The 27,985-nt window shown below is 31.1% G+C and overlaps 2 protein-coding genes across 4 annotated transcripts; one reads left to right on the top strand and one right to left on the bottom strand.

The window, feature by feature from the left end:
• Window positions 1–96: 96 nt before the first annotated feature.
• Window positions 97–27,985, top strand: LOC134715960 (allantoicase-like). Of its 3 annotated transcripts, none has more exons than XM_063578557.1 (13): window positions 97–120; window positions 13,441–13,532; window positions 13,824–13,886; window positions 14,533–14,647; window positions 15,274–15,369; window positions 15,979–16,067; window positions 20,648–20,768; window positions 22,121–22,191; window positions 22,530–22,664; window positions 23,216–23,270; window positions 24,090–24,139; window positions 24,966–25,023; window positions 25,735–27,985. In XM_063578557.1, the coding sequence occupies exons 2-13, from the start codon at window positions 13,458–13,460 to the stop codon at window positions 25,971–25,973; spliced, it is 1,167 nt and encodes a 388-aa protein (XP_063434627.1). In that variant the 5' UTR covers window positions 97–120; window positions 13,441–13,457; the 3' UTR covers window positions 25,974–27,985. The 3 variants fall into 3 exon arrangements, with proteins under 3 accessions (XP_063434627.1, XP_063434626.1, XP_063434625.1); XM_063578556.1 differs by lacking the exon at window positions 97–120 and adding an exon at window positions 8,936–8,974; XM_063578555.1 differs by lacking the exon at window positions 97–120 and adding an exon at window positions 8,936–8,996.
• LOC134715959 (4-hydroxyphenylpyruvate dioxygenase-like protein) lies at window positions 5,106–8,882 on the bottom strand. The gene is made up of 5 exons (XM_063578554.1): window positions 8,138–8,882; window positions 7,200–7,357; window positions 6,796–6,947; window positions 6,121–6,233; window positions 5,106–5,352 (listed from the first exon to the last, which is right to left on the bottom strand). The coding sequence occupies exons 1-5, from the start codon at window positions 8,794–8,796 to the stop codon at window positions 5,199–5,201; spliced, it is 1,236 nt and encodes a 411-aa protein (XP_063434624.1). The 5' UTR covers window positions 8,797–8,882; the 3' UTR covers window positions 5,106–5,198.

The raw sequence follows: 27,985 nt of genomic DNA, 5'->3' as shown, positions 1-27,985 counted from the left end.
CCTCAAATATACATTTGAGTAATTCGTAGGATGTGATAAAACCTACCATTCACGTGTCATAAGTAATCGTATAAATTATTTTTAAAGCAGGAGTATCTGCATCAAATTAACCTTAACATTGTAAGTACTGTTGATCGATAGTCTTGTAATCATATGATCATCAAATAAGTATACTCAAGCACTAGAGCTAAGCAGTAATTATGTTCTCTGTTAATCATACATTACCTAAGCACTAACATTTTGCAGAGAAATTGGTATAAACAGACTGGATTGATAATGTAGAACTTATCAGATACTAAACAAAACAAAATTCAAACAAACAATTAAGAATAATAATTAAAAAAAAGCTGACTATGTGGTACATGTGGTACAGGTTTTGCTAATTGATGAAGACCAAACGGTGGCCAATTATTGCTAAAATTCACGTTTCTTTGACAGTTGATGACATTTACATTGATATACCAGTATCTCTTTATCTTTTATCGACGTCCCAAAAACGAAGAATTAATAATAGGGGGCAAATCATCTCTTAAGTCGTAAAAGTTTGTATACTTTCCCGTGGGAATCTGAATTTTCTCAATTTAGCAGCATAAGGTTGAGGCTGCTTATTTAAGACTTATTCAATGTATAAGACATTGTAATAAGTTCCTTTCGACAGTATTTTTGTTTTCAGAAGATAAGCCTTCTATACATTTTTAAGTTGATTAATGCATACATGTATATACATGTAAACTATGTAGAAAGGTAACCTTTGTATAACACTCATCACTCAAAGTCCCTTCGTCTTGACTATCATTCATCATGGTTTCTGGCGTATGGGTGGTAAACTGTTAATTTGTGTAGGATCAAATTCATATAATCAACACAAATGCGGGGAAACTACTTCAGCTAGGACAAAACGTCCCCTTCCATGGTGTATTTTCAATTTCCAAACATGATCTCATTGTTTTAATCTTTTAAAATAAAATGTGTTGTTTTCCTCTGATAGTTGATGTGTAACCCTCGGCTTTGTTTTCGCTTAATCATTTTTTTACTACTGAACACCGGTAAATAAACTCATCATAGATACCAGGATTGAACATTTGTATTAACGTCAGACGCGGGTTTCATCTACAAAAGACTCATCTTTGACACTCGAATAAAAAGAAGTTAAAAAGGCCTAATAAAGTATGAAGTTGGCGAGTATTGACGACCAAAATTTCCTAAAGTTTTTGCCAAATACAATTTAGTTAATCTATTCTTAGGAAAACCTTAGTATTTCGAAAATTAAAAGCTTTGTTTAAAATAATCATGTCAACACAAAAATACTGAATACTGGGCTGGTGATACCCTCGGGGAATAAAAATTCAGCAGTGGCTTCGACCCCGACTCCCAGTGGTTGTACATGCATATAAACTCATCATCGATTCCAGGATTGAAGTTTGTAAACTACTGTTGCCTTTATTTATCCACAATTCGCACTTCTGGTAAATATCTATGAATCCTCACACTATTTAACTATCACTATTAGTGTATTTCTCTGTTTCTTAAGCGAAGATAATTTTGGTCATGTACATATTTTTTAGGTATTAATTCATCACGACTTTTAGCGGTATTATGAACAAGACTGTCAGGATTGAAATGCTTCATATTGTGATTGCGATGCAGCGTTTCAAGACTAATTGGTGGCCATGTATGTGGGTTATGAGCGAAAGAACATAATTAATTTACAAATATATCTGAAAGGGAAATTAAAAACTTTCAAGATGCACGTGCGTTTTAGTCCATTGAACTATAGTTATTCAAGCGGCAATGATGAGGCTTTCTGGCGTACAAGATTACAAGCCTGGAATCTTTGATATTTTTTGTTTTCATTTTGGGTTTAAGAAGGTTTTGTTTGAAATCTGCTATACATCACTAGAACACAAGCCACCATTGCCCTTTGAAAAAGAAGAAAATGACCAAATTTTGGATTCACTGGCTCCACACATTTGTTTGTTGGATTTTTAATTGATACATGACAATTGTCTTTTCTTATGTTATGCTCCATGATAAAGCGAAAAATACATCCAAAAGGCCTCTATCAATTCAATAAAAATGCTGAAGTTATTTTGATATTTTAAGAAAACTGCAACTAGATATAGGAAGATGTGGTGTGAGTGCCAAAACATACTTACTTTGCCAATTCATGGCATTTAATTATTATAAAAACATAAAAAATAGTTGGTACCTCTTATATAAAGGCACTAAAATTGGAAATGATGTTGGGGATCACTAAACATTGGTTTAGATGACTAAGAAGTTTTAACGATTTCTTTTCTCAAGAATAAGACCCTTGATAAATAATGTTGAAGGTACAAAAAAGTTTCTGGACAGTAACTTAAGTTATCATTGACTAAACCATTTTAAATTTGTTTGAAGGTTTTTCTAAAAAAGTAAAATAACAAAACTACCGAACTACGAGGAAAATTCAAAATGGAAAGTCTTGGTAGGTCTTTTTGATGTGCAAAATACATCAATTATTTGTTTTAAGATTACAAAAGTAACCCATTTATAATTAAAGAACCTTAGTGGGCAGCTCACATCCCCACATTGTCATTGGAGAAATTTAATAAGTGTAAGAAAAAAATGTTTATAAGAAAAATTAATTTCCTGCCAATATGCACATCTAAATAGTATGTACTTATTATCTACAAAATTTCATGAAATTCTGTTGCGTGGTTTCAGAGGAGTTGAGATGACAAAATGTTGCAGAAGTACATTGAAGCAAATATAAAGTTCAAAGGGGCGTAACTCCTAGAAAAAAAATTGAATCGCAATTTCCCGTCGATATGCACAACTACATAGTATGTCCTTATTATCTGAAAAGGTTTCCTGAAATTCTGTAGTGTGGTTTGAGAGAAGTTGCGATGACAAACTGTTGCAGTAGTACATTGAAGTAAATAAGTTCAAAGGGACGTAACTCCTAGAAAAAAAATTGAATCGCAATTTCCCGTCTATATGCACAACTACATAGTGTGTCCTTATTATCTGAAAAGGTTTCGTGAAATTCTGTTGTGTGGTTTGAGAGGAGTTGCGATAACAAACTGTTGCAGTAGTATATTAAAGTAAATAAGATCAAAGGGGCGTAACTCCTAGAAAAAAATTGAATCGCAATTTCCCATCGAAATGCACAACTGCATAGTATGTCCTCATTATCTGAAAAGGTTTCGTGAAAATCTGTTGTGTGGTTTGAGAGGAGTTGCGATGACAAACTGTTGCGATAGTACATTAAAGTAAATAAGTTCAATGGGGAGTAACTCCTAGAAAAAAAATTGAATCGCAATTTTCTGTCGAGATATGTACAACTACATAGTATGTCCTTATTATCTGAAAAGGTTTCGTAAAATTATGTTGTGTGGTTTAAGAGGAGTTGCGATGACAAGAAACAGGACTGACGGACGGACGGGTCAAAAACATTATACCCTCCGCAACTCTTTGCGTGGGGTATAATTAGTATCCATGGAAATGAGAAGTACAAATGTTTAAACAACTGCATTCCAAATATTCTTGATTTACCATTAATAGTTCAATCCAAAACTTTTAAACTATACAAAAGTTTGAATAACTGAAGGAGCTTGTCCAAATTATCTCCATGGAAATAAGATGTGCTAATGCTAATACAACTACAAACCAAATATAATTGACCAACCATTAGTGGTTTTCCATAAACTTAAATAATCACAAAGTTAAACATGTAAAGTAAGGAAAAGTTTCAAAGTCATGAAAATAAGTTGGATTACACTTTTTGCTATTTACAATTTCTGCAAAAAAACAGTAAATATCACTATAGTGACTGCAATAAATTGGAAAAATCTGGTTTTCAAGGACAAGTACTCCTACAACTCATCAATAGACAATGTTAGTCATGACTTATTTATGAATCTTATCTGTCAGCTCATTTTTACTGTTTCAAATTTCTGTCGGAAAACAATTTTCAAGATAATAACCAAAAAACTGTGAAATTTGTTTAAATAATAGTTATCAAAAGTACCAGGATTATAATTTAGTACGCCAGACACGCTTTTCATCTACATAAGACTCATCAGTTACGCTCACATCAAAATATTCATAAATCCAAAGAAATACAAAGTTGAAGAGCATTGAGGATCCAAAGTTCCACAAAGTATTCCAAATACGGGTAAGGTAATCTCTGCCTGTATTATCTTAAATAAACAAGATAATTAAGGGTAATCACTTCAAATGAGGTTGTTTAATTTAACCCTATTATTTTTGCTCTGACTGCTGCAGTTTCTGAGATATAAGCCATTTTCTTTGTTGGCAACGGCAGCATTTTTGTAGATTAATCAAATATCCAGATAGACTTTTGGAAACAAAGAATTTGGTTAAAAACAATTTTGTCAGTTGAAGTTTGGTAATTTTGCCCAGTAATTTCAAAGAATATTTAGTTTGATACAATGACAGGCAATGGACATCAAGTGATGGCAATGGCTCACATGGTGCTTTGGAACTGTTAACCTCATAAGAAACACAAATTTTAATTCCAAAAGATTATCACAATTGTATTATATCCATTCAGTTTCAATGCCATTTTTAACTAAATTGTTTGGTGGTAACAAGTTTGGAATATTTTTGGCATTATCATATTTATGATTAGGCTGTCCAAATTACACAAGGTAAGCACCGTTAAAATTGGTTAACCACCTATTGCAGCAATATTAGAATTTCCTATTCATATGCAATGTACAAATAAGTACAAAAAAATGTACATGACACCCATCCATAGTTGTGATTTTGAATTGACTTAACTGGGAAACAGCCCTCACACAAAGAATCAAAAGTTGAAATAAGACATGCTTATTTTAACAGAATTGTTCAATCAAAACATTAACAGTCATATTACCATGTTCTATTTCAATAAATGTGTGATATTGGACAGTCAGTCACTTTACTGGACATCATGGTTAATATAAATAATCTCTGAATAAATGTGGATGAGTTTGTGTATATTTGGGTCAGTAGTGGTAGAGGAAAAGATTTTGTTATGTATAATTCTAGGGTGTGATTTGTTATTTTTATAAATCCCTCAGATTAAAATAAAGAAATGAAGCTTTAGTAAAAATATTCTTTTTATTACAAAAATCACTGGTAATATTTTATAAATATAATACGATTATCACAAAAGATTGAGATTTCAGAAGCCTTAAACTGAATTATCATCAACTCTTTGCCTCAGATAAATAAGCTTGCATGGATCTCCATAATGCTGTTATATTCCCTGATCCAAATCCTCGGGCTCCAAATCTTTGAATTATCTCCAGGAAAAATGTCTTTTCATCAAACAAAGGCTGCGTAAACTTTTGCATTAAATATCTAAAAATAGAGATACTTGTAAGTTAAGAACACATTGAAAGTTAAAAACTTGTATCTTGGTTTGACAATAAGATAGATTTAAAGCAGTATCTATGTAATTCAGAGACAAATAGCTACAAGCTCCAATTTTGTCAACAATTTATAATTTTTTAACATTCACTTAACACATCTTCTTTTATGTGATTTTTATGTAAGTGTCATTTTTATATGTACCTCAAATAAATATTGTGGGTAATTGATAGAATATGTTAAAAACCTACCATTAACATTTACATGTTATAAATAGTGATATCATTTATTTTAAAGCAGGACTAATTGTAGCAGTATTTTTTTCATAAACTGTACATTGTAAGTACATTTACCTATTAGTTTAGTGGTCAAATACCATTATGATTCAAGAGAGCTAAGCTTTTTTTTCTATATTTGTATTAATCATTACACATGCAAGACCAGTCAACTTAGGGTAGGATAATTTATCTAACTGGTTATCCAGAACTTAGCATACTGAACAAACAACTTCTGTTGATTCATTTGTTTTCATGGGTACAAATTGCTGTGGATTAAGGAAAACTTGCATGTTTGTGGATATCTAGTTTTATTGTTTTTAAAAAGTCTGCATACAAGCCTACAGAAATTTGTCATTCAATGAACTATAACTCAAAATTTAATTTCATGGTTCACCTGTATATCTACAAAAAGTATTCATCAATGAATAATAATGAATAGACAGTACATACATACACTGACCTTGTCAACTTTATTCCTTACCTATGTTCACATGAATCAGTATCTGGATCAGCCTCATTGTCAACTAATATTCCATACTTTTTAAGTACTTCTACATCCTCATTTATTTCTTCCATTTCCCTCAGTTTTCCAACCTGTTTCAATAAATAGAATGAAAAATGGTTTAAAACTTTTAATTTATTTCTATGCATTTAATCTGCTTTTAACAAGAATAATATGTTCACTAAGAACTTGTTGTCAGTATGTGACAGTACTAGTATTTTAACACTCTATCTCTAATGTTACACAAGGTTCACAAATATTATTAAAATGAAATATGCTAAAGTTTAAAAGTCAATAGACCATGGGTAATCAGGGCTGATCCAGCAATTATTGAAAAGGGGGTTCCATACCAAGAAGAAAGGGAGTTTCCAACTACATGTACATGTATATATTCCCATTTAAATGCATCGATTGTCAAACTCCTTGAACCAACGGGATCTGCCACTGGTGAATGAGTTTACATTAGAATGAGATGTGACAATGCTTTTACAACTGCATATTGAATATCATTGAATACCATTTATAGCAATACACTTTCCCTTAACAAAAAATTTAAAAAAAGATTTATGACACATATTGCTCAAACCTGTTGAATTCTATTCCCCCAAAACAAAAATAAAAGAGTTGAAGATTAAGACTCTAATAAAACCTCACCTCTGTGTAGTAAGTATATGGCGGTTCAACAAAATTGACACCTTGTTCTTGTAATGTTGACACAGCATTGACAATACTTTCTGTATGTAAACCAATATGTTGTATACCATCTCCCCTGTGTTCTTCTAAGAAAGTGTCAATCTGATTTGGTCCTAGAAATAGAAAAAAAGTAATTTCTAGTAAACCAACATCTGAGTATCTGCAATGAATTGGTAAGAGGGACAAAGCTGTCGCCAGTGGATGTTTTTGTCGTATGAGACACAATAAATTCTCAAATATTTGTTTATGTATAGATAATACATACATGTACATACAAGCAGTTTATCAATACTGATTGGAATATTTTAAATAAAAAGTTAAACATTTACTTTTTCATCTTACATTAATGTACATGTGTACTTTACCTTGTCCTTCAAGTGCTTCAGCAATTACAAATTTAAGGCTGTTTTCTGGACCCTGAGAATATAAACCTGTTTCAGCACATTTCCAGTACTCAAAGGCTTTCAAACGTATTCCAATATCCTCAGTGTCAATGACAAAGCCGTCATCTGTATCTTCATCACTAAAAAAAACCAGGTACAAGATGATACAAGATGTAAACAACTACAATATATGTATCAAGAGATATATACTGTTAGTGTTACATGTAATAAAAAATGAAAAATATTGATTTTAATTTTACATCACATTCATTTTATGTGAACAATATGCCTAGAAAATTGAACAAACAAAAACAAAAAAATATTATAGTTGTCTTATGCCATTCTATATATTTTTGTTATTTAGAGAATTTGGTGCTGATGGCAAATCATTGAGTTATGTAATTTATTCACAACTCTTTTTAAATTTCAGGTTGTATTTACCATACATATACATGTATTTACATCTTACACCTGTCTATCATTGTCTATTGTTGAAGACTGTATATTGCCTTCTAACATGTCTGTTAGTGTTGTGTATGTCTTTTTGTTAATCTGTTTCATTGACATGCCAATTGTCTCCCCTACATGCAATTGATGAGTACATGTACAAAAATGTTTATCATTCAAGAATTTTTAAAGTTTACAGTGAACAGGTAATAATTACATTTGTAATTTGAAAAACAGTTTGCTGCTGTTGTAACATTTCAAGATAGTTTAAATGATATGTTGTACAACTTTAAAAGCAGTTTTCTAAAAAAAAAATTTTTTATACATCTACCAATTATCCACACTTTTATATTATCATGATTATGATACAGTCAATGACAGTACATTTCTAATCTGGCTGCACAATGTTGGATCACACATTTCGGTTGAGCCTGCATCATTTATCATTGCTTATGATAATGACCCCAAATTACCTGTTTATATAAAATCTGTTCATTCCAAGATTTTTCTCATACCAGTCCAATACTTTTCCTGAAGCACCGAGAGCACATGCAAATGTAACGTGATCTATATGAGTGACTAAAGGGTTTTCACAGCCACCGCATGGATTATCCACATTTTCGAAACCTGGTAAAAAGCATCCTTTATATTTACTATCGTCAACAAGAGTGTGTATAACATTTCCAATACAAGACTTTATTATGGCTGTTTCTACTGAACCGTTACTGTCTGAGATCACATTTAGAGGCTCCAGTACCTCTCCCCCTGCCTGACATACTCTCTGTACACAATGCTTGACATCTTTGACCTTCAAGGCTATGTTGCTAACTGTGTTTACAAATGGTTTTGAAACATTTTCAGAGTTGACAGCTCTGTTTTTGCCTAATGATAGATACTGGTTTGAAATATATGGATCCTCTAAGTGATCTTCTGTAATTGCATCAGAAACATCAAATGTCTTGGGTTGTGTAATCAAAAATTTGGCATTTCCAGAACAAAGTACCCACTGATTATGCGATTTGATTGAACGTTTGGCAATCAAAGCAAATTTGTATTTGTTTGTTAGTTCTCGAGTTAATTTTTCTCCGTCACTGACATAGTATTCTGCGTGATGAAGGCTATAACTATCCATTAAGCCGGCTTTTTTCTGTAAATCAAAATATCGGCTGCTACCGGAAGTACTCTTCTTTTATTTTCTAAGTCAGTAAATTGTTTTAAACGATAGAGATTTCGTTTATGAAAGAATCTTTGTCATTTCAACGCTTTCAGGTAAACAAGTCTGTGCCCAGGGGGTTGTTGCATAAATTAATGTAATATGCATTACACCTATATGTAATAGTAGTATTTTTATCTCTATTCATGTCGTGTTACATATGTCTATGTACTTGTAACCTGATTTGAGGGGACATGAAGAAAATACCAAGAAATTTTAAAATACCTTGGGAGGCATTTTTTTAATTTGTTTGTTTTCCCCCACAATAAAGTTGTGAATGATAGGATAAGTCCTGTCCGTCTGTCTGTCTTTTGATCTATATCACTATATGTGTTTAAAGTGCAACCAACCTTGCTTAACGATTTGACTGAGAATGAAACTTTGCACATTTATTTTTATAGAAGATGTACACTTCATGAATCAGGGGAGATAATAGAACTATCAATAGGCCACAGACCACAATTAATTTCTCTATTAGTTCTTTATAACTTTTTGTCTCATTAAAAAAATTGGACCTAATCTTTTTGTCAAATTTTGTGTGTGTGTAATGTATAGTACTAGTCCAAAAACATATCCAAAATTCAGAAAGATTGCTCTGATGAACTTACAAATTTAGCCAATACACATCCATACCCCTATGGACAAGTCAAGAGATGTTCCGAAAACAGAAAATATTACCTTTTTGCACTTGACCTAATCACTCTTTCCATATTAAAATCAGTTAAAATACCTTCAACAGAAAGTTATTTCACCTCTCTTCTTTCATTTCCACCCCATAAAAACTAACAAATGAATGAAAAAGGCAGAGAAAAAAAATAAAGAAAAAATACACTATAATTAAGGGGAACTATATTCGTGAACAACGAAGAGCAGGGTCATTAATTGTGGTCTTGGGCCTATTAGGGGCCAAAAACTTGACCAATTCCAATAAAACTTGGCATGATTTAAGCTTAGTGTATTATAAGTCAGTTTACAAAGTTGGAAGGCCATATGATATATATTATAGAAAATGTGGCATTTTTTATACCTCAACTTTGGTTGCTGAATTGAGACGTTGAAATAGAAAAATTTCAACTTTCAAATTTTGGCTTCAAAAATTTCCCCAAAACACCAAATTGCACTTTTTTATGTCTCCATGTATAAGATATTATATATTCAAAGTAAATGATAGCATACTTAATGTATGAGACTTATAAAAATTTGACAAAAAGTAATTTTATATGTGCCTATGCCAAAAAATAGAGGTTTTCAAATGAAGCGAGGCCTTATATGAAATGCAATATTTTCCACTTACAACAATTTTCTGAAGTTGTTAAGTTAAAACAAAACATTTAACATATCATAAATGTTCTTTTCATGTAAATATAAGTTTCAAAAAGCATAACACATAGTTTTACATGGTATTAAGCAATGTCAAGCTTAAAATAACAAGTTGTCAATTTAGGCCGTTCCCTATATTTCCATATTTAATTGCATATAAATGATATTGGAGATGGAAATATGCTTCTTTTTGCAAAAATCCTCGCTGAGATATGATCAAATTTGAAGCCTGGATGTAACAAGACTGCTGCTTTTAATTGTATATGTAGAAAGTATGGTCTGATGCAAAGTTTTTTCAATTTACTGTTTAAAACCTGCATGGAATTTCAGTCTTAAAATGCCAATACTTTAACCACCAGCCATCCAGCAGAGGAAAATAAAGGTATTCTGTGAAACAGACAAGTTTAAACAACCTGTAATAAGTGCTTTTCATATAGATTCAGTGCAATCTGTTTAAAGAAATACAATTTTAAAGTGCATAGAACTTCATATTTCACTTGCTTCGTACGGACCGCTAGACCTAGACTATTAAAACAGCACATTTTATACTCTTTTTATGCTTTTATCCCCTTTTCCTTGTGTTCAGAGTTCACAAATGAGTAAAACACATGGAATAAATACCACAAACACAAATAGATATCAGAAAAAAATTGTCAGAGAAAAAATAAGGATGCTGATTTTGCAAAAATGTTGAAAAAAAGTGAAAAAGCTACTTTTTGGGCATTTTAGCTGAAAAGTGACTTTTTTTACAAATTTCTATCAAATAAAAGTGGAAATCATTTCTTCTCATATAGTTTGACAAATCAATACCAATAGATCATTCAGAGAAGTTGTCAAAGTATAAATTCAAAATTTGCTGAAATTCACCTCTTAGGCCACAGACCACAATTAATTTCTCTATTAGTTCTTTATAACTTTTTGTCTCATTAAAAAAATTGGACCTAATCTTTTTGTCAAATTTTTTGTGTGTGTAATGTATAGTACTAGTCCAAAAACATATCCAAAATTCAGAAAGATTGCTCTGATGAACTTACAAATTTAGCCAATACACATCCATACCCCTATGGACAAGTCAAGAGATGTTCCGAAAACAGAAAATATTACCTTTTTGCACTTGACCTAATCACTCTTTCCATATTAAAATCAGTTAAAATACCTTCAACAGAAAGTTATTTCACCTCTCTTCTTTCATTTCCACCCCATAAAAACTAACAAATGAATGAAAAAGGCAGAGAAAAAAAATAAAGAAAAAATACACTATAATTAAGGGGAACTATATTCGTGAACAACGAAGAGCAGGGTCATTAATTGTGGTCTTGGGCCAATATTGCAATATGGCCCGAAACCACAATTAATTCTTCTATCATTTCTTTATAACGTTTTGTCGCATTAAAAAAAATTTAACTGTTCTTTTTGTCTAATTTTTTGTGTGAGTAATGAACAGTTCAAGTCCCAAAACATATGCAATTTTCAGAAAAATTGCATGTTTACATCATACAAATTTGGCCAATACACATCCATACCCCTATAGGCAAGTCAAGAGATGTTCCGAAAAGTGTAAATGTAACCTTTTTGCACCTGGCCTAATCACTCTTTCCTTATTAAAATCAGTTAAAATAAAACATCCAAAAGTTTATTTCAGCTCTCTTCTTTCATTCCCACCCCAGAAAAGCTAAGAAATGAATGAGAAAGGGAAAGAAAAAAAATAAAGAAAAAATACACTATAATTAAAGGGAACTATATTCGTGAACAACGAAAAGCGGGGTCATTAATTGTGGTCTTGGGCCATATGTTTAAATCATATTATAATTTTTCACATATTCTTTTGAAATCTGCCACACAGTTGTTGTCTACCTAAATGTCATTGACCTTTCATTAAATCATAAATCATGTTTCATGAAGCCACTTTTTAGCTACTCAATAAGTTATTTGTATAATCCTTTCAAAGCACAATTGAATAGTTCATTTGCTAAAAGAATGTTAAACATTTTATATATAATATATTTTTTTAAAGTTGAAAGAGAATAAGTCAAATATTTATTACATACCAATCAACCTTTGAAATGTATACAGAATGGACATTTCACATAGTGACAATTGTAAATTAGATTCAAACACAATACATGTACATTGTACATGTATTACAGCAGATTCCATTGAGTGTGTAGCGAAATGTAATATCTTTGGTGAGCTTGCTTGTTAGCTGAACCGTGAAGTCATTATTAGGTCAGGTATACTACCCACCTTTTCAAAGTAGCATAGCCCAACAGACAGATCGATTGGTTTTCTGTCCGACTAGTCTATTCTTAAATTATGATAGTTTACTTTACCTAACAATGACTTCACGGTTCAGCTAACAAGCAAACTAACCAAAGATATTACCTTTGGCTACACAATCAATAGAATCCATTGTAACAAACAATATGATTAGAGGCTGCTTAGGCATTTTAGGGGAAAGGGACTACCCCCATTTGGAGATACATATATACAATGTATGCTTCATAAATATAATTTTTACACGTCCCACTTCAAATGTTGCCTAGTTAATCGACCTACATGTATTTTCAAAAATTTGCATATGATGATACTTTATACAGTATCATAAACATGTCATGTGACTGCAATATTATGAACTATGATAGTAAATAACATCAATGTGATTAAAAAAAACTATGTTCAGTTAGTCAGTCAGTTTAGATATATATATATATATACCTCATGCATACATAGCAGCACTTTGGGATCTATTAAAACATAAATGAGCACTACCAATATGCATATATACATGTACTGTGGATTCATAAATATTAAACATGGTGCACTAATTATATTCCCCCTCCAAAAGGAGAGGGAAAATACTGGTCTATCAGCAGCATTTATCCTAAAATGTTTGTCACACTTTTCAAAAGAACTTCAGTGTACATGTAACTTCTAGTAGTCCTTTGTTAATTTATGTTTCATTGTCACTCTGCTTACTAATAGTTTCTTCTGTTACCTTTTAGGCGAAGATGACATTACAGTAGTTACAATAGACAATATTTATTAGCACAAACACATTTACATTAGATGGTTATGGCATACAAAATTAAGACAATAAACTGACAATAGTTAAATGGATTATAATTATATTAGATATATATGTATCCATGAATTATAAATCAATGAAAATTGAGCCCCAAGAAAGTAATCTTATTCACAGAAACAACAGTATATATATTCTTATTAAAATTTTTTTACTTACAGATTTTAATTTATAAAAGATGGCTGACCCACCGTCTAGTCAGTTACAGGATTTCCCACAGTTTACAGATCTTAACAATCTGGTTGCAGAACAGGTATTTTTTATTTGATACTTATCTTTTTAAATTTATAAATTCCATTTCAGAACTCCCACCAATCTCAGTGTTCACTTGTTCACCAATCTCAGTGTTCACTTGTTCACCAATCTCAGTTTACACTTGTCCACCAGACTCTCCTCTTGAATAACATAATACAAGTCCCCTTTCTTAAATGATTATATATTTTGCAATATAAATAAAACTTTTGTTAATTTTGCTTCAAGCATGAGATATAACTTTTACAAGATTTTTTTGTTGATTTTCATATTAATTAATTTCTCTTTTCAGACTGGTGCTAAAGTTGTATTTGCCACAGATGATTGGTTTGCTGTAACTGAAAATCTATTAAAAGTAAATATAAATATCTGAGATAACCGTGCTTATATTAATTGTTTCTGAATCCTTTGTGAGAAATAAATTTAAGCCTAGTATTACATATTGAAGTCATTGTTGCATGTTATTATGTATCAGACTTCACAGTTTAAAAAGTCTTTTTTCCCCAAATAATTGCAATGGGCTAGAACTAGATGCCTAAGTGAGGCTTCATAGACAGATTTTTAACATAAGAATTTTGAAGGACTGAAGGAAATATGACAGCCATACATGTCTTGTGATGTCTGAAAGGAAGGGCTATAAGTTGAACCCTTGTCTCTCCGTCTGTATGTCAGTATATCCATATTAACTTCCTTAAATTGGTTTCCTTTCTGCCTGAAACAAATCTTATGAAACTTATACACAATGCTTTAATAAAAACAACATAGTTTGAGTTTGAATTTGTGCTGTATCTCTTTTACTGTTCTGGAGTTATGCCCATTTAGAACATTATATGCAACAAAAAAGGGGGGGCATCTCTGTTCCTTTGACACATAATTCATTTATTCACATTACCCAATTCAAGTTCAACAATTGACCTGGTCATGCTTTAAACTGGATTTAAAGAAAATGTAAAAGTGGTTTAGGGATTTTCCCTTACTTTTGTTATGCAATCTATTTATAGGCAGATGAACCTGTATTTAAAGTTGGAGTGTTTACAGAGTATGGTAAATGGATGGATGGTTGGGAAACAAGAAGGAAAAGAATCCCTGGCCATGATTGGTGTATTATACAACTTGGTATGTCTGTCAAACTTTGCACATCCCAATTTGTTGTTAGGCACAGTCCCTAGGAAGGTGCAAATTTAACCATATTAACTCAATAATGTATATGTCCTCTGAGGTTTTATGTCATCTACTCTATTTTCTGTTTCATTGTCACTTGGAATAACCACCCATCATTTGATTTATATAGAATTTCTGCCATTGAAATTTTTTAGAAACAATCCTGACCAATTAATTAATTCAATGTTAATCTTCCTGTATATAAAATTATAAACATTGGCATGTATTGTAAAGAAAATGTGTACCTGAGTAATCAGTGTGTACTGCTTAGAACAGACAGAAGATACAGAGGGACAATAAACCAAAAGTTGAAGTAAGACACCACTATTGACCATAATAAATGGGTGAAAAGTTAAAAAAAAGTTATCAAAAGGCTACACAGAAAACTAAATAAATGAGCAACAGAAACTCTTTAAAAACATTGAAGTGGACTTAGATGCTCCATAGTTGTTAATAGTTCCTGCCCCACTAGTGAAACCTGTCACATTACTCCAAATTTATAAAATAATCAGTATTCAGTTGCAATAGTTGCTAGATTTGACTTTTAAAGGTTTATCTATGTTGTACTTCTATACTTTCAGGTGTCCCTGGTGTTATAGTAGGAGTTGATATAGACACATCATTTTTTACTGGGAATTACACTCCAAAAGCTTCAATACAGGCAGCTTGTTTAGAAAGTATGTCATTTTGTTCTTTAATAGACTGTTTGTTTCTACAAATTATTGATGATAAAAAATACTATATATTAGGATATTTTCCTTAGTTGTCTATTTTAGCTTTTGAACAAAAATCATTAAATTTTAATTTATAAGGTAACAAAAATAGGTCTTTAGTGTTTATAATTCTTGGTGGTATACATCAGATTTTGAAATATAGGTATTTAAGGTAGTGATGAAGTTAGTAGGCCTCAATTGTCCAGAGCCAATTAAAAAACATATCTTGTAATGAAATAGAAAACTTTTAAAGAGTATTTCGATCTAATAAAATACCCATGCAACCATTTTTTATGGGAGATGGGTAATATACATACTGTAGTATTCACCCTGTTTACCCAAAAGATCTCTCTGTCTGCCCATTGTCCATGTGCATTATTAGGCTCAATGGATATTGTTAAAACTGAACATATTTATAGTAGAACACTACCGGTGGGTGTGCATAAAGGGACATAATCGCAGTCAAACATGTAAAAGGGGAGATAATCGAATCATTCAATATACAAATGTTATTAGAGGGTTGGTTTCATTTCTCGAGTTTACACACACTTCTATTTTTATCTTATTGTATAGATCTTCCATCTCTGCCGGACAGAAAGGGGAAGATGGGTACTGCAGCAACAGAAAGTCAACTTAAACTAATGAATAGACTTGGATCACAGGTTTGGTTTTATGCATTTAAAAAAGTTTTACCCATGATATAAATACTATGTAGGTTTGACTTGAAAGTAATTATACTAGCTTCAAGTTATTCACTTTTGTAAGATTTAATGGTGACATTGTAGGAAATACTGCAAATTCTTTTATTGTGTGCATTTATTATTGCAATTTTGTCATAGACTTAAAAGCTTTTTATGATTTAGAGAAAAATCCTGTTTTAATCATACAAATAATTTCAAAATGTAAGGCCAGGATTTTTTATTTTGTTGGTTTACGGATCCGCCGACCCGATTTTGCCGATTCCTAGAATAAAAATAAAATTGACTTTTCATGCTTTTTTATTCCCGCCGACGCAAACAAATACATTATCCCTGAAAAATAATTAAACTCTTCTTTTTTTATGAAATGAAATGCATGAATCACTAACAAAATTGATAACACTCTCTGTTGTGAAAAAATAAAACTTCCAGTTCACGTTTCTAAAAATAGACAAATCAATTATAACTGACCTTGAAATGTCGTTTACGCAAATAATTTTGCGGAACGAAATCTGTGTTTAAAACCAATTACACAATAAGTTCGTTTCCCTTATTTGTCATCAGTCTGTAAGATGCATAATCTCATAGAAATAGACTTGTCCAAATGTGGACAGGTGGAAAGCACCTTGGAAGTAAAAGTTCTGAATATCAACAAGTCATTTAGAATTTTTCTTGTTTCATGGATAATAATAAAAAAAATATCGTCCATTTGGATTTAAAACGGGAATGCATGACACTAGATTAACCCGATATTCTCGTTTTTCTACGACCGCAAATTTTGAAAAAAATTTCGTCGTATATTGCTATCACGTTGGCGTCGTCGTCGTTGTCGTCGTCGTCCGAATACTTTTAGTTTTCGCACTCTAACTTTAGTAAAAGTGAATATAAATCTATAAAATTTTATCACAAGGTTTATGACCACAAAAGGAAGGTTGGTATTGATTTTGGGAGTTTTGGTCCCAACACTTTAGGAATTAGGGGCCAAAAAGGGCCCAAATAAGCATTTTCTTGGTTTTCGCACTATAACTTTAGCTTAAGTTAATAGAAATCTATGAAATTTTGACACAAGGTTTATGACCACAAAAGAAAGGTTGGGATTGATTTTGGGAGTTTTGGTTTCAATAGTGTAGCAATTAGGGGCCAAAAAAGGGCCCAAATAAGCATTATTCTTGGTTTTCGCACAATAACTTTAGTTTAAGTAAATAGAAAATAATGAAATTTAAACACAATGTTTATGACCACAAAAGGAAGGTTGGTATTGATTTTGGAAGTGTAGGTCCCAACAGTTTAGGAATTAGGGGCCAAAAAGGGACCCAAATAAGCATTTTTCTTGGTTTTCGCACCATAACTTTAGTATAAGTAAATAGAAATCTATGAAATTTAAACACAAGGTTTATGACCATAAAAGGAAGGTTGGTAATGATTTTGGGAGTTTTGGTCCCAACAGTTTAGGAATAAGGGGCCCAAAGGGTCCAAAATTAAACTTTGTTTGATTTCATCAAAATTGAATAATTGGGGTTCTTTGATATGCCGAATCTAACTGTGTATGTAGATTTTTAACTTTTGGTCCCGTTTTCAAATTGGTCTACATTAAGGTCCAAAGGGTTCAAAATTAAACTTCGTTTGATTTTGACAAAAAATTAATCGGTTGGGTTCTTTGATATGCTGAATCTAAAAATGTACTTAGATTCTTGATTATCGGCCCAGTTTTCAAGTTGGTCCAAATCGGGGTCCAAAATTAAACTTTGTTTGATTGAATAAATGGGGTTCTTTGATATGCCAAATCTAACTGTGTATGTAGATTCCTCATTTTTGGTCTTGTTTTCAAATTGGTCTACATTAAAGTCCAAAGGGTCCAAAATTAAACTTAGTTTGATTTAACAAAAATTGAAATCTTAGGGTTCTTTGATATGCTGAATCCAAACATGTACTTAGATTTTTGATTCTGGGCCCAGTTTTCAAGTTGGTCCAAATCAGGACCTAAAATTATTATATTAAGTATTGTGCAATAGCAAGTCTTTTCAATTGCACAGTATTGCGCAATGGCAAGAAATATCTTATTGCAAAATATTGTGAAATAGCAATTTTGTTTTTAATGAGTTATCTTTCTTTGTCCAGAATAGTAAGCAAGAAATATCTAATTGTAAGAATTTTTTTTATTTGGAGTTATCTTTCTTTGTCCAGAATCAACTTAAATCTTTGTTATATATACAATATACAATGTATATTCACTTTTTACTACCAACTGATAAATTAAAATAATCTTTACCATTCAGTGATAACAAGCAGTTTTTTTACATCTTAATATTTTATGATGTATTTAAATGAGTACAGTCAAACCTGATTAAACCGGACCCTGAATAAACCGGATTCCTGTCCATTCCGGCCGAAAATAAAAGTCGCATATTTTTCCATACAAAGTCTTTGTTAAAATACCCTTTGTAAACCGGACCTTGTGTATTCCGAATTCCGGTCTAATTATGAAGTCCCAATACTCTTAATTACATTAATTATTACCTGTCAAAACCGGTTTGTCTAATAAATTTCAATGATCGATATGCAATTAAAACTTAATTGATTATCAATTAGTCAGGTGTCAAACTGTGAACCTACATTCGTTGTAGTAGTGAGCTGTATTATTTATTAAAACATTATAAACAAGTGAACGAAAAAACACACCGAATATAATTCGGATTGAACTTTTGTTTTAACTTGGATAAACAAATTAAAATCGCGGAGTAAGAAATTCACATCGTGATTTTTAAAATCATGGGTTCCCTGTTGTGAACCCCTAAACAAATGACCTTGATAATGAAAAATACCCGGATGACAACAATCAATGGATATTGTACACTGTACAACAACGTTTCGAAAGTGATGAAATTACGTTTGATAATAATCTGGCTTTTTAATCGGCCATTCCAACATTTCAAATTATTGATCATGGGAATAAAACGAAACTCTCGTCTCACAATCCAAACAATGCATGCAAACAATGAAAACAAAGTGAAAGTATTTTAATTTATCAGATATAATTTATGATCAGAGAAAACTTTTACATGCAAAATGTCGGACGTCTCAAGTCATAAACTTCCGGTCAAAACGGAAACTTGAATAAACCGGCTCACTGTCTAAACCGGCCCTTTTTCATAGTCCCGTAGCCGGCCGGTTTATACAGGTTTTACTGTAGTAATTGTTGCAAACTCCATTAGAAATTTTAATTGAGATTAGTTTTGGAATAAGGGAAAGGGGGATGTGATTAAAAAAATTGGGTTCAATTTTCTCATTTGAAATTTCATAAATAAAAAGGAATAATATTCAACAGCATAGTGAATTGCTCTAAGAGAAAACAAAAATTTTAATTTCATTAGAACACATTCATTCTGTGTCAGAAACCTATGCTGTGTCAACTATTTAATCACAATCCAAATTTAGAGCTGAATCCAGCTTGAATGTTGTGTCCATACTTGCCCCAACCGTTCAGGGTTCAACCTCTGCGGTCGTATAAAGCTACGCCCTGCGGAGCATCTGGTTGACACGTGTGTTGAAACTTATTTTCGAACAACATTTTTTACATTTTTTTCTGTATCAGTTTTCGTTTTTGAAGATCATTACTCACCAAATTTTCTGGAATTGATTAAGAGCTACGCGAATTTGTTTTTCTTGTTTGTGAACAGACGATTTAATTTCGTCTTTGTCTGTGAACACCCCCATTTTTTACGGCAAATCATTAGACAATGTCATGCGATATTTATGACAGCTGAGCAAGAATATTTCATCGAAACTAAAATTTGAAATGATGACAAAATAGCATAAAAAACATGTTGTTAGAAAGGTGAAATGTATATTTAATTTGCATTTTTTTTTCTGTCTTGAAAGATATTTTTTTTCTTTTTTTTCCCGACCGACCGACCCGACTATTCATGGGGAAAATCCGTAAACCAACAAATTAAAAAAACGTGGCCTAAGTTTTAAATTATTTACAACTCTGTCACATTTTTTTCACAATAATAAAAACCTTGCAATAATTTATGAATTTACAGTAAATGATTCTTTCTTACTGATAATGGTAAAATATTCAATAGTGAAAAACTAGACATGGTTTTTCAAAAGTAATCAGAAGTGTAAATAGAATAATGCATCATCATCATAACTCATTTCAGATCAAATTAAGATTTATAAATCATTTCCTTTTTCTTAAAGATTTGTCTGTCACTTTATATTAATTTTTAGAATTTTGGAGTAGTTAAGAAATTATTTAGTAACAATTCAGGTTGATTTTGGCATCCCTGATATTTGAGTATCTGCAAAGTTTACATTATGTATGAAAATGTCATGACTTAATGTGATATACATGTATCATCCAACTGATTTACCCGGTCAGAGAACTAATTTCTCCAACTAGAACAAAAACTTTTCTGAAGCTCTTAGGCCATAGGCATAGTCATGGGTTTAGATAGTAGGTTATGCATTCCCTATATATAAAAATAAAATACTGAATTTTTAAAACTTTTCATACATATAAGATGTCTTTTTTATTTCAGAACTGGGATGAAATTCTACCAAGTACAGCATTAAAACCTGGCTACAAAACATCATGTCATAACTTCTTTGATATTAAATACAACAAAAGAATTACTCATATTAGACTGAATATGTTTCCAGGTAATTATACTACATGTACATGCTACCAACTAGCTTGGTAGGTTGAAAGGGGTATTAAATACTGGAATCGAAATACTGTAAACCAACTTATTTTCACGGATACTTTATTTCGCTTAAAGTCCTTCCTAGCCCTTTTCGTGGCGATTTAATTTTGCGTTTTTTCAAATTTACATGTAGTAGATGCAGTTAAATACAGAAAGATCCAAGTTTTACATGTTCGAGAGGATTTATATTCGTGTAATTTTTTACTCACGAAAGTCGCAAAAATAAATTGCTCGTGCAAATAAGTTGGTTTACAGTACCTGGTATTTAGATTTTGACAGTATGTCAGTTATTTTAGTTTTTGGATGTTTATTCCAATACTTAGTATTGGATTGGAGATATACCTGGGTATATGTCACATATAGGTTAGGGATTTTAAGTTCACCAGTTCAAGGTTAACTAAAGTTTTTGCAGAAAAGTGTTTTCTTTATGCTCAATCTAACACTACATATGCTTTTGTAACTTAAAGGCTTTACTTTAATATATTGTCAGATATAATAAGAGAGAAATCCCTATTCATTTTGAGGTTACCATGTGTTTGTGTTGAAGACCCATTGGTGGCCTTTGGCTGTTATCTGCTCTTTGGTTGTGTTGTCTCTTTGACATATTTTCCATTTCTATTCACAATTTCATTATGCTTAGGTCAAAGCTACTGAGAAAATAGAGAGGGGACATTCAAACTTATTAAGTCAGAGTAAAATGACAATGCAATGACTTAAAAAGCAAAAGGATCAACACACAAAAAACAGTACAGAAAACACAAGTTAGAAAACTAAAAACTGAGCAACAGGAAATAAACTCATCATAGATACAATATACCAGGACTAAATTTAGTATATACCCCAGCCGCATGTTTCGTCTACAAAAGACTCATCAGTGACGCTCCAATCCAAAAAAGTTTAAAATGCCAAATGAAGTACAAACATGAAGAGCATTGAGGACCAAATTCCTAAGTTTTGCCAAATACACTTAAAACTGGGGTGATGGATGTTGCTACAAAAGTGTGAGCAGATCCTGCTCCACATGTTGCAACTGTTTTGCTGCTTATATAAGCCCAAACCTGGTGATAAGTCCAATTTATTAGGTATAAGAATAGAATTAAATTTGTGTGAACATGCATTTGTACAATATTTGATTAAATAAAACATATGCTATTGCAACCTTATTTGGATATATGAGCACAATTATATAAGAAACATTCATGTTAATTTGAGGTTACTTGGTTTGAAAATTGATTTGTGTAAGAATGTATCACTGAACAGAAAAAAAATAAGCCATTGGATAACTATGTTTTAGTTCTTCTATTACAGATGGTGGAATAGCCAGATTACGAGTTTATGGAAGAGCATCTCCAGACTGGAAGAAGATATCATATCAACAGGTAACACTGATTGCTCTGCTGATGTCATAATTCCAATATATATTAATAAGTTACAAATTTGATGAGTTACCATAAAATATTAAAATAAAACTACCTTTGGTTCAAATGTTTCAGAGTAATGGAGCTTATGTGAAAAATTTACTTTGAGCATAGTGTAGACATTAATAAAATGCATTGTGGTATGTGATTTGCGGTTAACAAGGATACTGCACTAAAAGATATATTTCAACATTGATTAAATGATTAAGGAACCAATTAAAAGTTCAGATTGACTACCTTTATTAGATCTGTTGATGTCAGTTAAAGGATAAATACTTACATGAAAATTTTTTTTGTAGATGGTAGACTTAGCTGCTATGGAGAATGGTGGAATCTGTGTTGGTTATAGCGATGTTCATTTTGGTCATGCAAGAAATCTTATACAACCAGGGCGAGCAGAAACAATGGCTGATGGATGGGAAACTGCTAGAAAGGTGGGAACATTTATACAACAGTATTGATGAGAAAATACTTATTTTTTTTCCTGTATTTGAACTAGTTTGTATGGCAATTTTATTGGGTAAAGATTGCATAAATGCAATCAATGCCCTATGGAAAGGATTTGATATCCAAATCTTCAAAGGTTTATCACTACTTTTGAGATACACAAAATATAGAAAATTTATCATAATATTCTATAAATCCCATCCAGAAATTTTTCAATGAAATAAACACTCAGATATTCAAGTCACAAATTATGTCAAACTTGTCAAGAAAATTACATAACTTTTTAACCTTTAAACGGCCCAGGAATCTAATATTAGTTCAACTACAACTAATGCTTAATACAATGTAATATTCAGTTAGACTACTCACTGATAAATTTACAGTTTAAAACAACCTTTACTCTCCTGTGCTAACAAGCACTTTAATCATTTAATTATTTTAAAACGTTCTGTAGAAAGAGTTGTTAACTAAGAAATGCTTTGTTACTAGATTATAATTGTCTTTAGCTGCATTTGATTTTCTGTTTTGTATATTATAGCCAGGGAGACCAGCAATATTAGAGGCTGATTCTCAGGGCATACTTCAAGTCCCAGGTTAGTAAATAATACAATATTTTAGTTCTGAGATAATCAGTTTAGCCATCTTTGTTTAATTTTGCCCACAAAAGTGATGTGATAACATCAGGTATCATTACAATGTCCACTTCATGAAAACAACTTATATGTGCAGCAGGTTTTCATCAGAGTAAGGGTCAAATCCCTTTGATTAATTGAACTTCATGTGAAGCATTAAGAAGAAGAATGCATAGAAAAATGTTAACTTTTTCACCCTCCAAAATGTAATAACAATTATCCTGAACTTTTGTATGGTTTTTATGTTCACCTTTCTTCATTTGATCAGTTGTTGTCCGTGAATCTTATGTTTCTTATAAAATTAAAATATTTAAAATACAAGATAACTGTAAGTAGTTGATGTTTAAATTAAAGAATTAACATAAATTGTATAAGTAAAGAATTAGTTATAACATCCAGAAGAACCACATTTTATAAAAGATAAACTTTTGAATATATAAGCTTGAAGCTAAAATAAAAGAATAGGGATAGAATATAGAAATAAGAAGATGTGGTATGATTGCCAGTGAGAAACCTCTCCTCAAAAGACCAAATGACACAGAAATAAAAACTATAGGTCTTCAACAATAAGCAAAACCCATACTTCATAGTCAGCTTTAAAAGGCCTTGAAATGACGAACAAAAACAATTCAAAAGAGAGAATTAAAAGCCTAATTTATGTACAAAACAATGAAAGAAAAAACAAACATACACAGAAACAAATGACAACCACTGAATGTTCTTATTTCGATTCTCATTATTGGAAGTATCCATTTATCTGTGTCATTATTCTACTTTTAGGTCAGGATTGGAGTATGTTTAGACTGGGACATCCTGGAGTAATAACAAAGGTCAGTTAAAGCTCATATGTGCAGTATAATCTAAGGATTTGAAACTGATGTGTTGAACAAATGAAGGGGGTGACATTGTTTTGCAATAACCATCACAAAAGTTTAACAGGGTAACATCTTTTTCAGTTTACAGAATTGTAATTAGTTATATTTTATCAAAACATTTATGAAATGAAAGCAAATAAACTTTTTATTTTACATGCAGTTCAGGAGTTAAGAGTTAATCTTTTAAAACACAAAGATTTGACTAAAATTGTCTAGTGAGGTGAAATCTGTACAAGCCTTGTGACAGTACTTATCTGTCATATAGCTAAAATCAAGATCTCCACCAAAGCTGGGGAAATACTTATCCAATTTCAAGTATACGTAAACATGTATATAATAAGATAATAATTTATTTTGACATATTTCTATCAATACAAAACATTTATGGTTGATTAAGTTTTTTAAATTGATAATTTTTGTGGGAGAGGGAATCCATGATTTCTTACCTGTGATTGATTGGTGTTTAACACTATTTTCAACATTTTTGTGCTATTTTGTGGCTGACATTTTTAATCGTTGGTGGAAGCCGGCCTGGAGAGAACAACCAACCTTTGGTGGGAAAACTGAAAATCCTAGTCAATTAAGATTGAAGTCAAGCGCACTTGTTTGGTGTTGGATTTGAACTTCCAACCTCAGTGTTGACAAGCTAATGATACAGTTAATTGAATACTTAGACCACTCTGCCATTGCGGCCCCTGTGATCTTCTAGATGGGTATGTTTCACAATATATGATTTGTATTTCAATGTATTAGAAAAAGATCCTTTGATGTTTCTTTTCAGATTGAAATTGACACAAACCACTTCAAAGGAAATTATCCAGACTCCTGCACTATTGAAGGTAAAAATTGTCTTTCCTTTTCTGTAGTTAGTTCATGGTTATGTTGAGGCTCACACAAAAGAGCTGCCCTTCAAGTTTTGAATATATTCAAAAATAATCTTAAAGTAACAAAACAGGTCCTCATTTTACAAATGTATGTATCATGTAATTGTATTTACAACTAAAGAAATAGTCTTTAACACTTATGACAAAGTGTAAAAAGATCAGTGTTCATACAAATAACTTTTAATAGAGAACTAGAAAAAAAAATGAAAAAAATAAGTTAATAAATTATCCTTATAAATTATTAGTTATAAAATAATATTGATGACTAACAATTTACAGTTCTTTTGGTTGTGTGCTCGTAGTGAATGCAGGCAGGGTTTGGTTGACTCAAACAATAGACTTCAAAATTTGTATTTGTTGTTTCTCCACTGAGCATGTGGCATTTAGGAATAAGAGCAAAGACTGTTTGGCTTGGAGTAAAAGTAAAATGTCCTATGAGAGAGACATGTATTCTATATTTCCTTGTAACTAGCTTATGAAAAGCCATATTGAGAATGTACATCTGATACAAAGCAGACTTCAAATTCATAATACATAAGTTAAACTACAATATTCTGGTAAAAAAGGAGTGAAATTGTTGCAAGTTGATGTTAAACTTATACCAAAACTATTACTTTATGTAACATTTTAGACAGGAAATTAATGATTCTTCTTTTTTTATTTCAGCATGCTATGTAAATGATGACAAAGAAAATGAAATAAAACAGATTTTCAACGGTCATCCTTGGAAAACTTTATTGGCACCAAAAAAACTGAAAGCTCACCATAGACAGTTTTTCTCAGGAAAAGATTTAAATAATTGTGGAGTTATCTCCCATGTACGACTTTCAATGGCACCAGATGGTGGCATCAGCAGGATGAGGCTATGGGGATATAAACAATCCAACCGTCAAGCCAAGTTGTGATTCATAGTTTTCTCATACTGTCAGGATAAACCATTTCTTTAAAGTGGTTATTTTCTCGGAGTAAAAAAATCTTAATTACGAAGACCAAATCTGCTGTGTGTCCTGCTCACATGGTTTTATTTTCACACACTCCTCCCCTGATTCTGATCTCCCTTAAAGATCAAATTAGATAAGGGGATATTTGCTCAATTTTATCTTCAATGTGAACTTCTTTACATTACATATAATATCTATTTACCAAAGATAAAACAATCCATAATACATATTTAAATGTCCTACATTTTATTACCAAAGAATGAAACAATCATTTTTTTTTATAAATCCTACATTTTATTCTGTAATAGTTCTGAATTTTATTTAGATACTGTAAAAGCAGAAATTTTCGTGGAGGATTTAATTTCGCTTATTTCATGGAAAGAATATATCCACGAAATTAAAAAACCCATGGAATTTAACCTACATATGATATCACTTCCATTTACTGGAAATCACAAAATTAAATCCCCATGAAAATTATAGAGACAAAACCAAGAAATTTTAACCCCACGAAAATTAATGTTTCTACAGTATATAAACAGAAATCCAACATTTTTACTTTTTTTTCTTTTGACATGCAATGAATGAACCAAGTTGAATATATAAATGGAAATCCATCATTTTTTTCTTCGTGAAATAAAATTAATTTGAACATAGCAGGAAACTACATTAACCAAATGATATTAGATGAATCTTTTCTGACAGAAATCAGTTCAGTTGTCTCCTTTTTAATGTAACAGAATTGAACTTAATTGATGTAGATCTTTGTTCAAATAGATTCCTAAAAAGTTATATTATTTTTGGTCCTTTATTGGTATAATCCTGGTTTGAGGTTAATATTGCAAAATTGATATTACATGCAAATTTTAAAATTAACTTTGACATCTTTTTTGTTTTACATGTGTATAATATATACAGTTGCTTTATATAATATATATCATATACATGATAAATGATCTGTTAGTCTTTTATGATCTGCTTTTATTTTTGTTTTTAATTGAATTATTGTTACTTATTATTGAATTTGTAATAATTGTTTTTATAGTCTAAATGATTTATTATATATATTTATTTCATTTTGTTAGGCGCTTACTTTAGATTTTGTTTTACTTTGATTCTTTTTTCCAACTTGCCAATATGTAATATTCTTTTTTCCAACTTGCCAATATGTAATATTCTTTTTTCCAACTTGCCAATATGTAATATTCTTTTTTCCAACTTGCCAATATGTAAACAGTAAGTGTAATAAAGACAATCTCTTTGTTAGAAGGTTAATTAGGAAGTATTAAAATAACATGCATCTACTCTATGTATTTTTAATGAATGTGCTGTCCTGATTAATTTATAAACATTTTTTTGCCATTGGATCATTTGCTTGAAAATATTAGCCAAGGATATGGTTATTGTGCGCTTAACAATGTAGTTGTAATCCACCTTTTCGTTGGTATATTCCATAAACATTTAAAAAAGACAGTATGTTTTTAGTTATTTTGACATCAAATTCTTCAAATTAATAGTCATATAATTGTCTTCTTTTATTTATATTCCTATTAATTTAAATGGTTATATCCCAAATTAATTTGAAATCTTTTCTTTTCTTACAAAAATTATGTTCTAGCATTTACAACACTAGTCTTTAAGACTTGTAATATTGCATTTGAATACACAGATCTATGAATATGCATAATTATGTAAAAATTCATCCAGTTTCAATGCTGTGAGTGATGTGAATATGAGAACTTAAAATGAATATATTAATGAGAATTTGTTGACTTTTTGATACATATACATGTATAATACTAATAGTATGTAAAAATGTCTTCCAAGATGTGCTTGTTGTCGGATTCTGTATTTCAGTGAAAAATGTTTTGGAAATGAATTATAACTATTTTTATAATTGTTATTTTGTAACTAAGTCTTGATAAAAAGAGCATATATAAAAAAATCAAAATTAAAGCAGACAAGAGTTACTTTTT

The sequence above is a fragment of the Mytilus trossulus genome, chromosome 4, assembly GCF_036588685.1.
Source record: "Mytilus trossulus isolate FHL-02 chromosome 4, PNRI_Mtr1.1.1.hap1, whole genome shotgun sequence".
Lineage (NCBI taxonomy): Eukaryota > Metazoa > Mollusca > Bivalvia > Mytilida > Mytilidae > Mytilus > Mytilus trossulus.
Note: the sequence above shows the minus strand (reverse complement) of the source record. Positions and strands in the feature narration are given on the sequence as shown.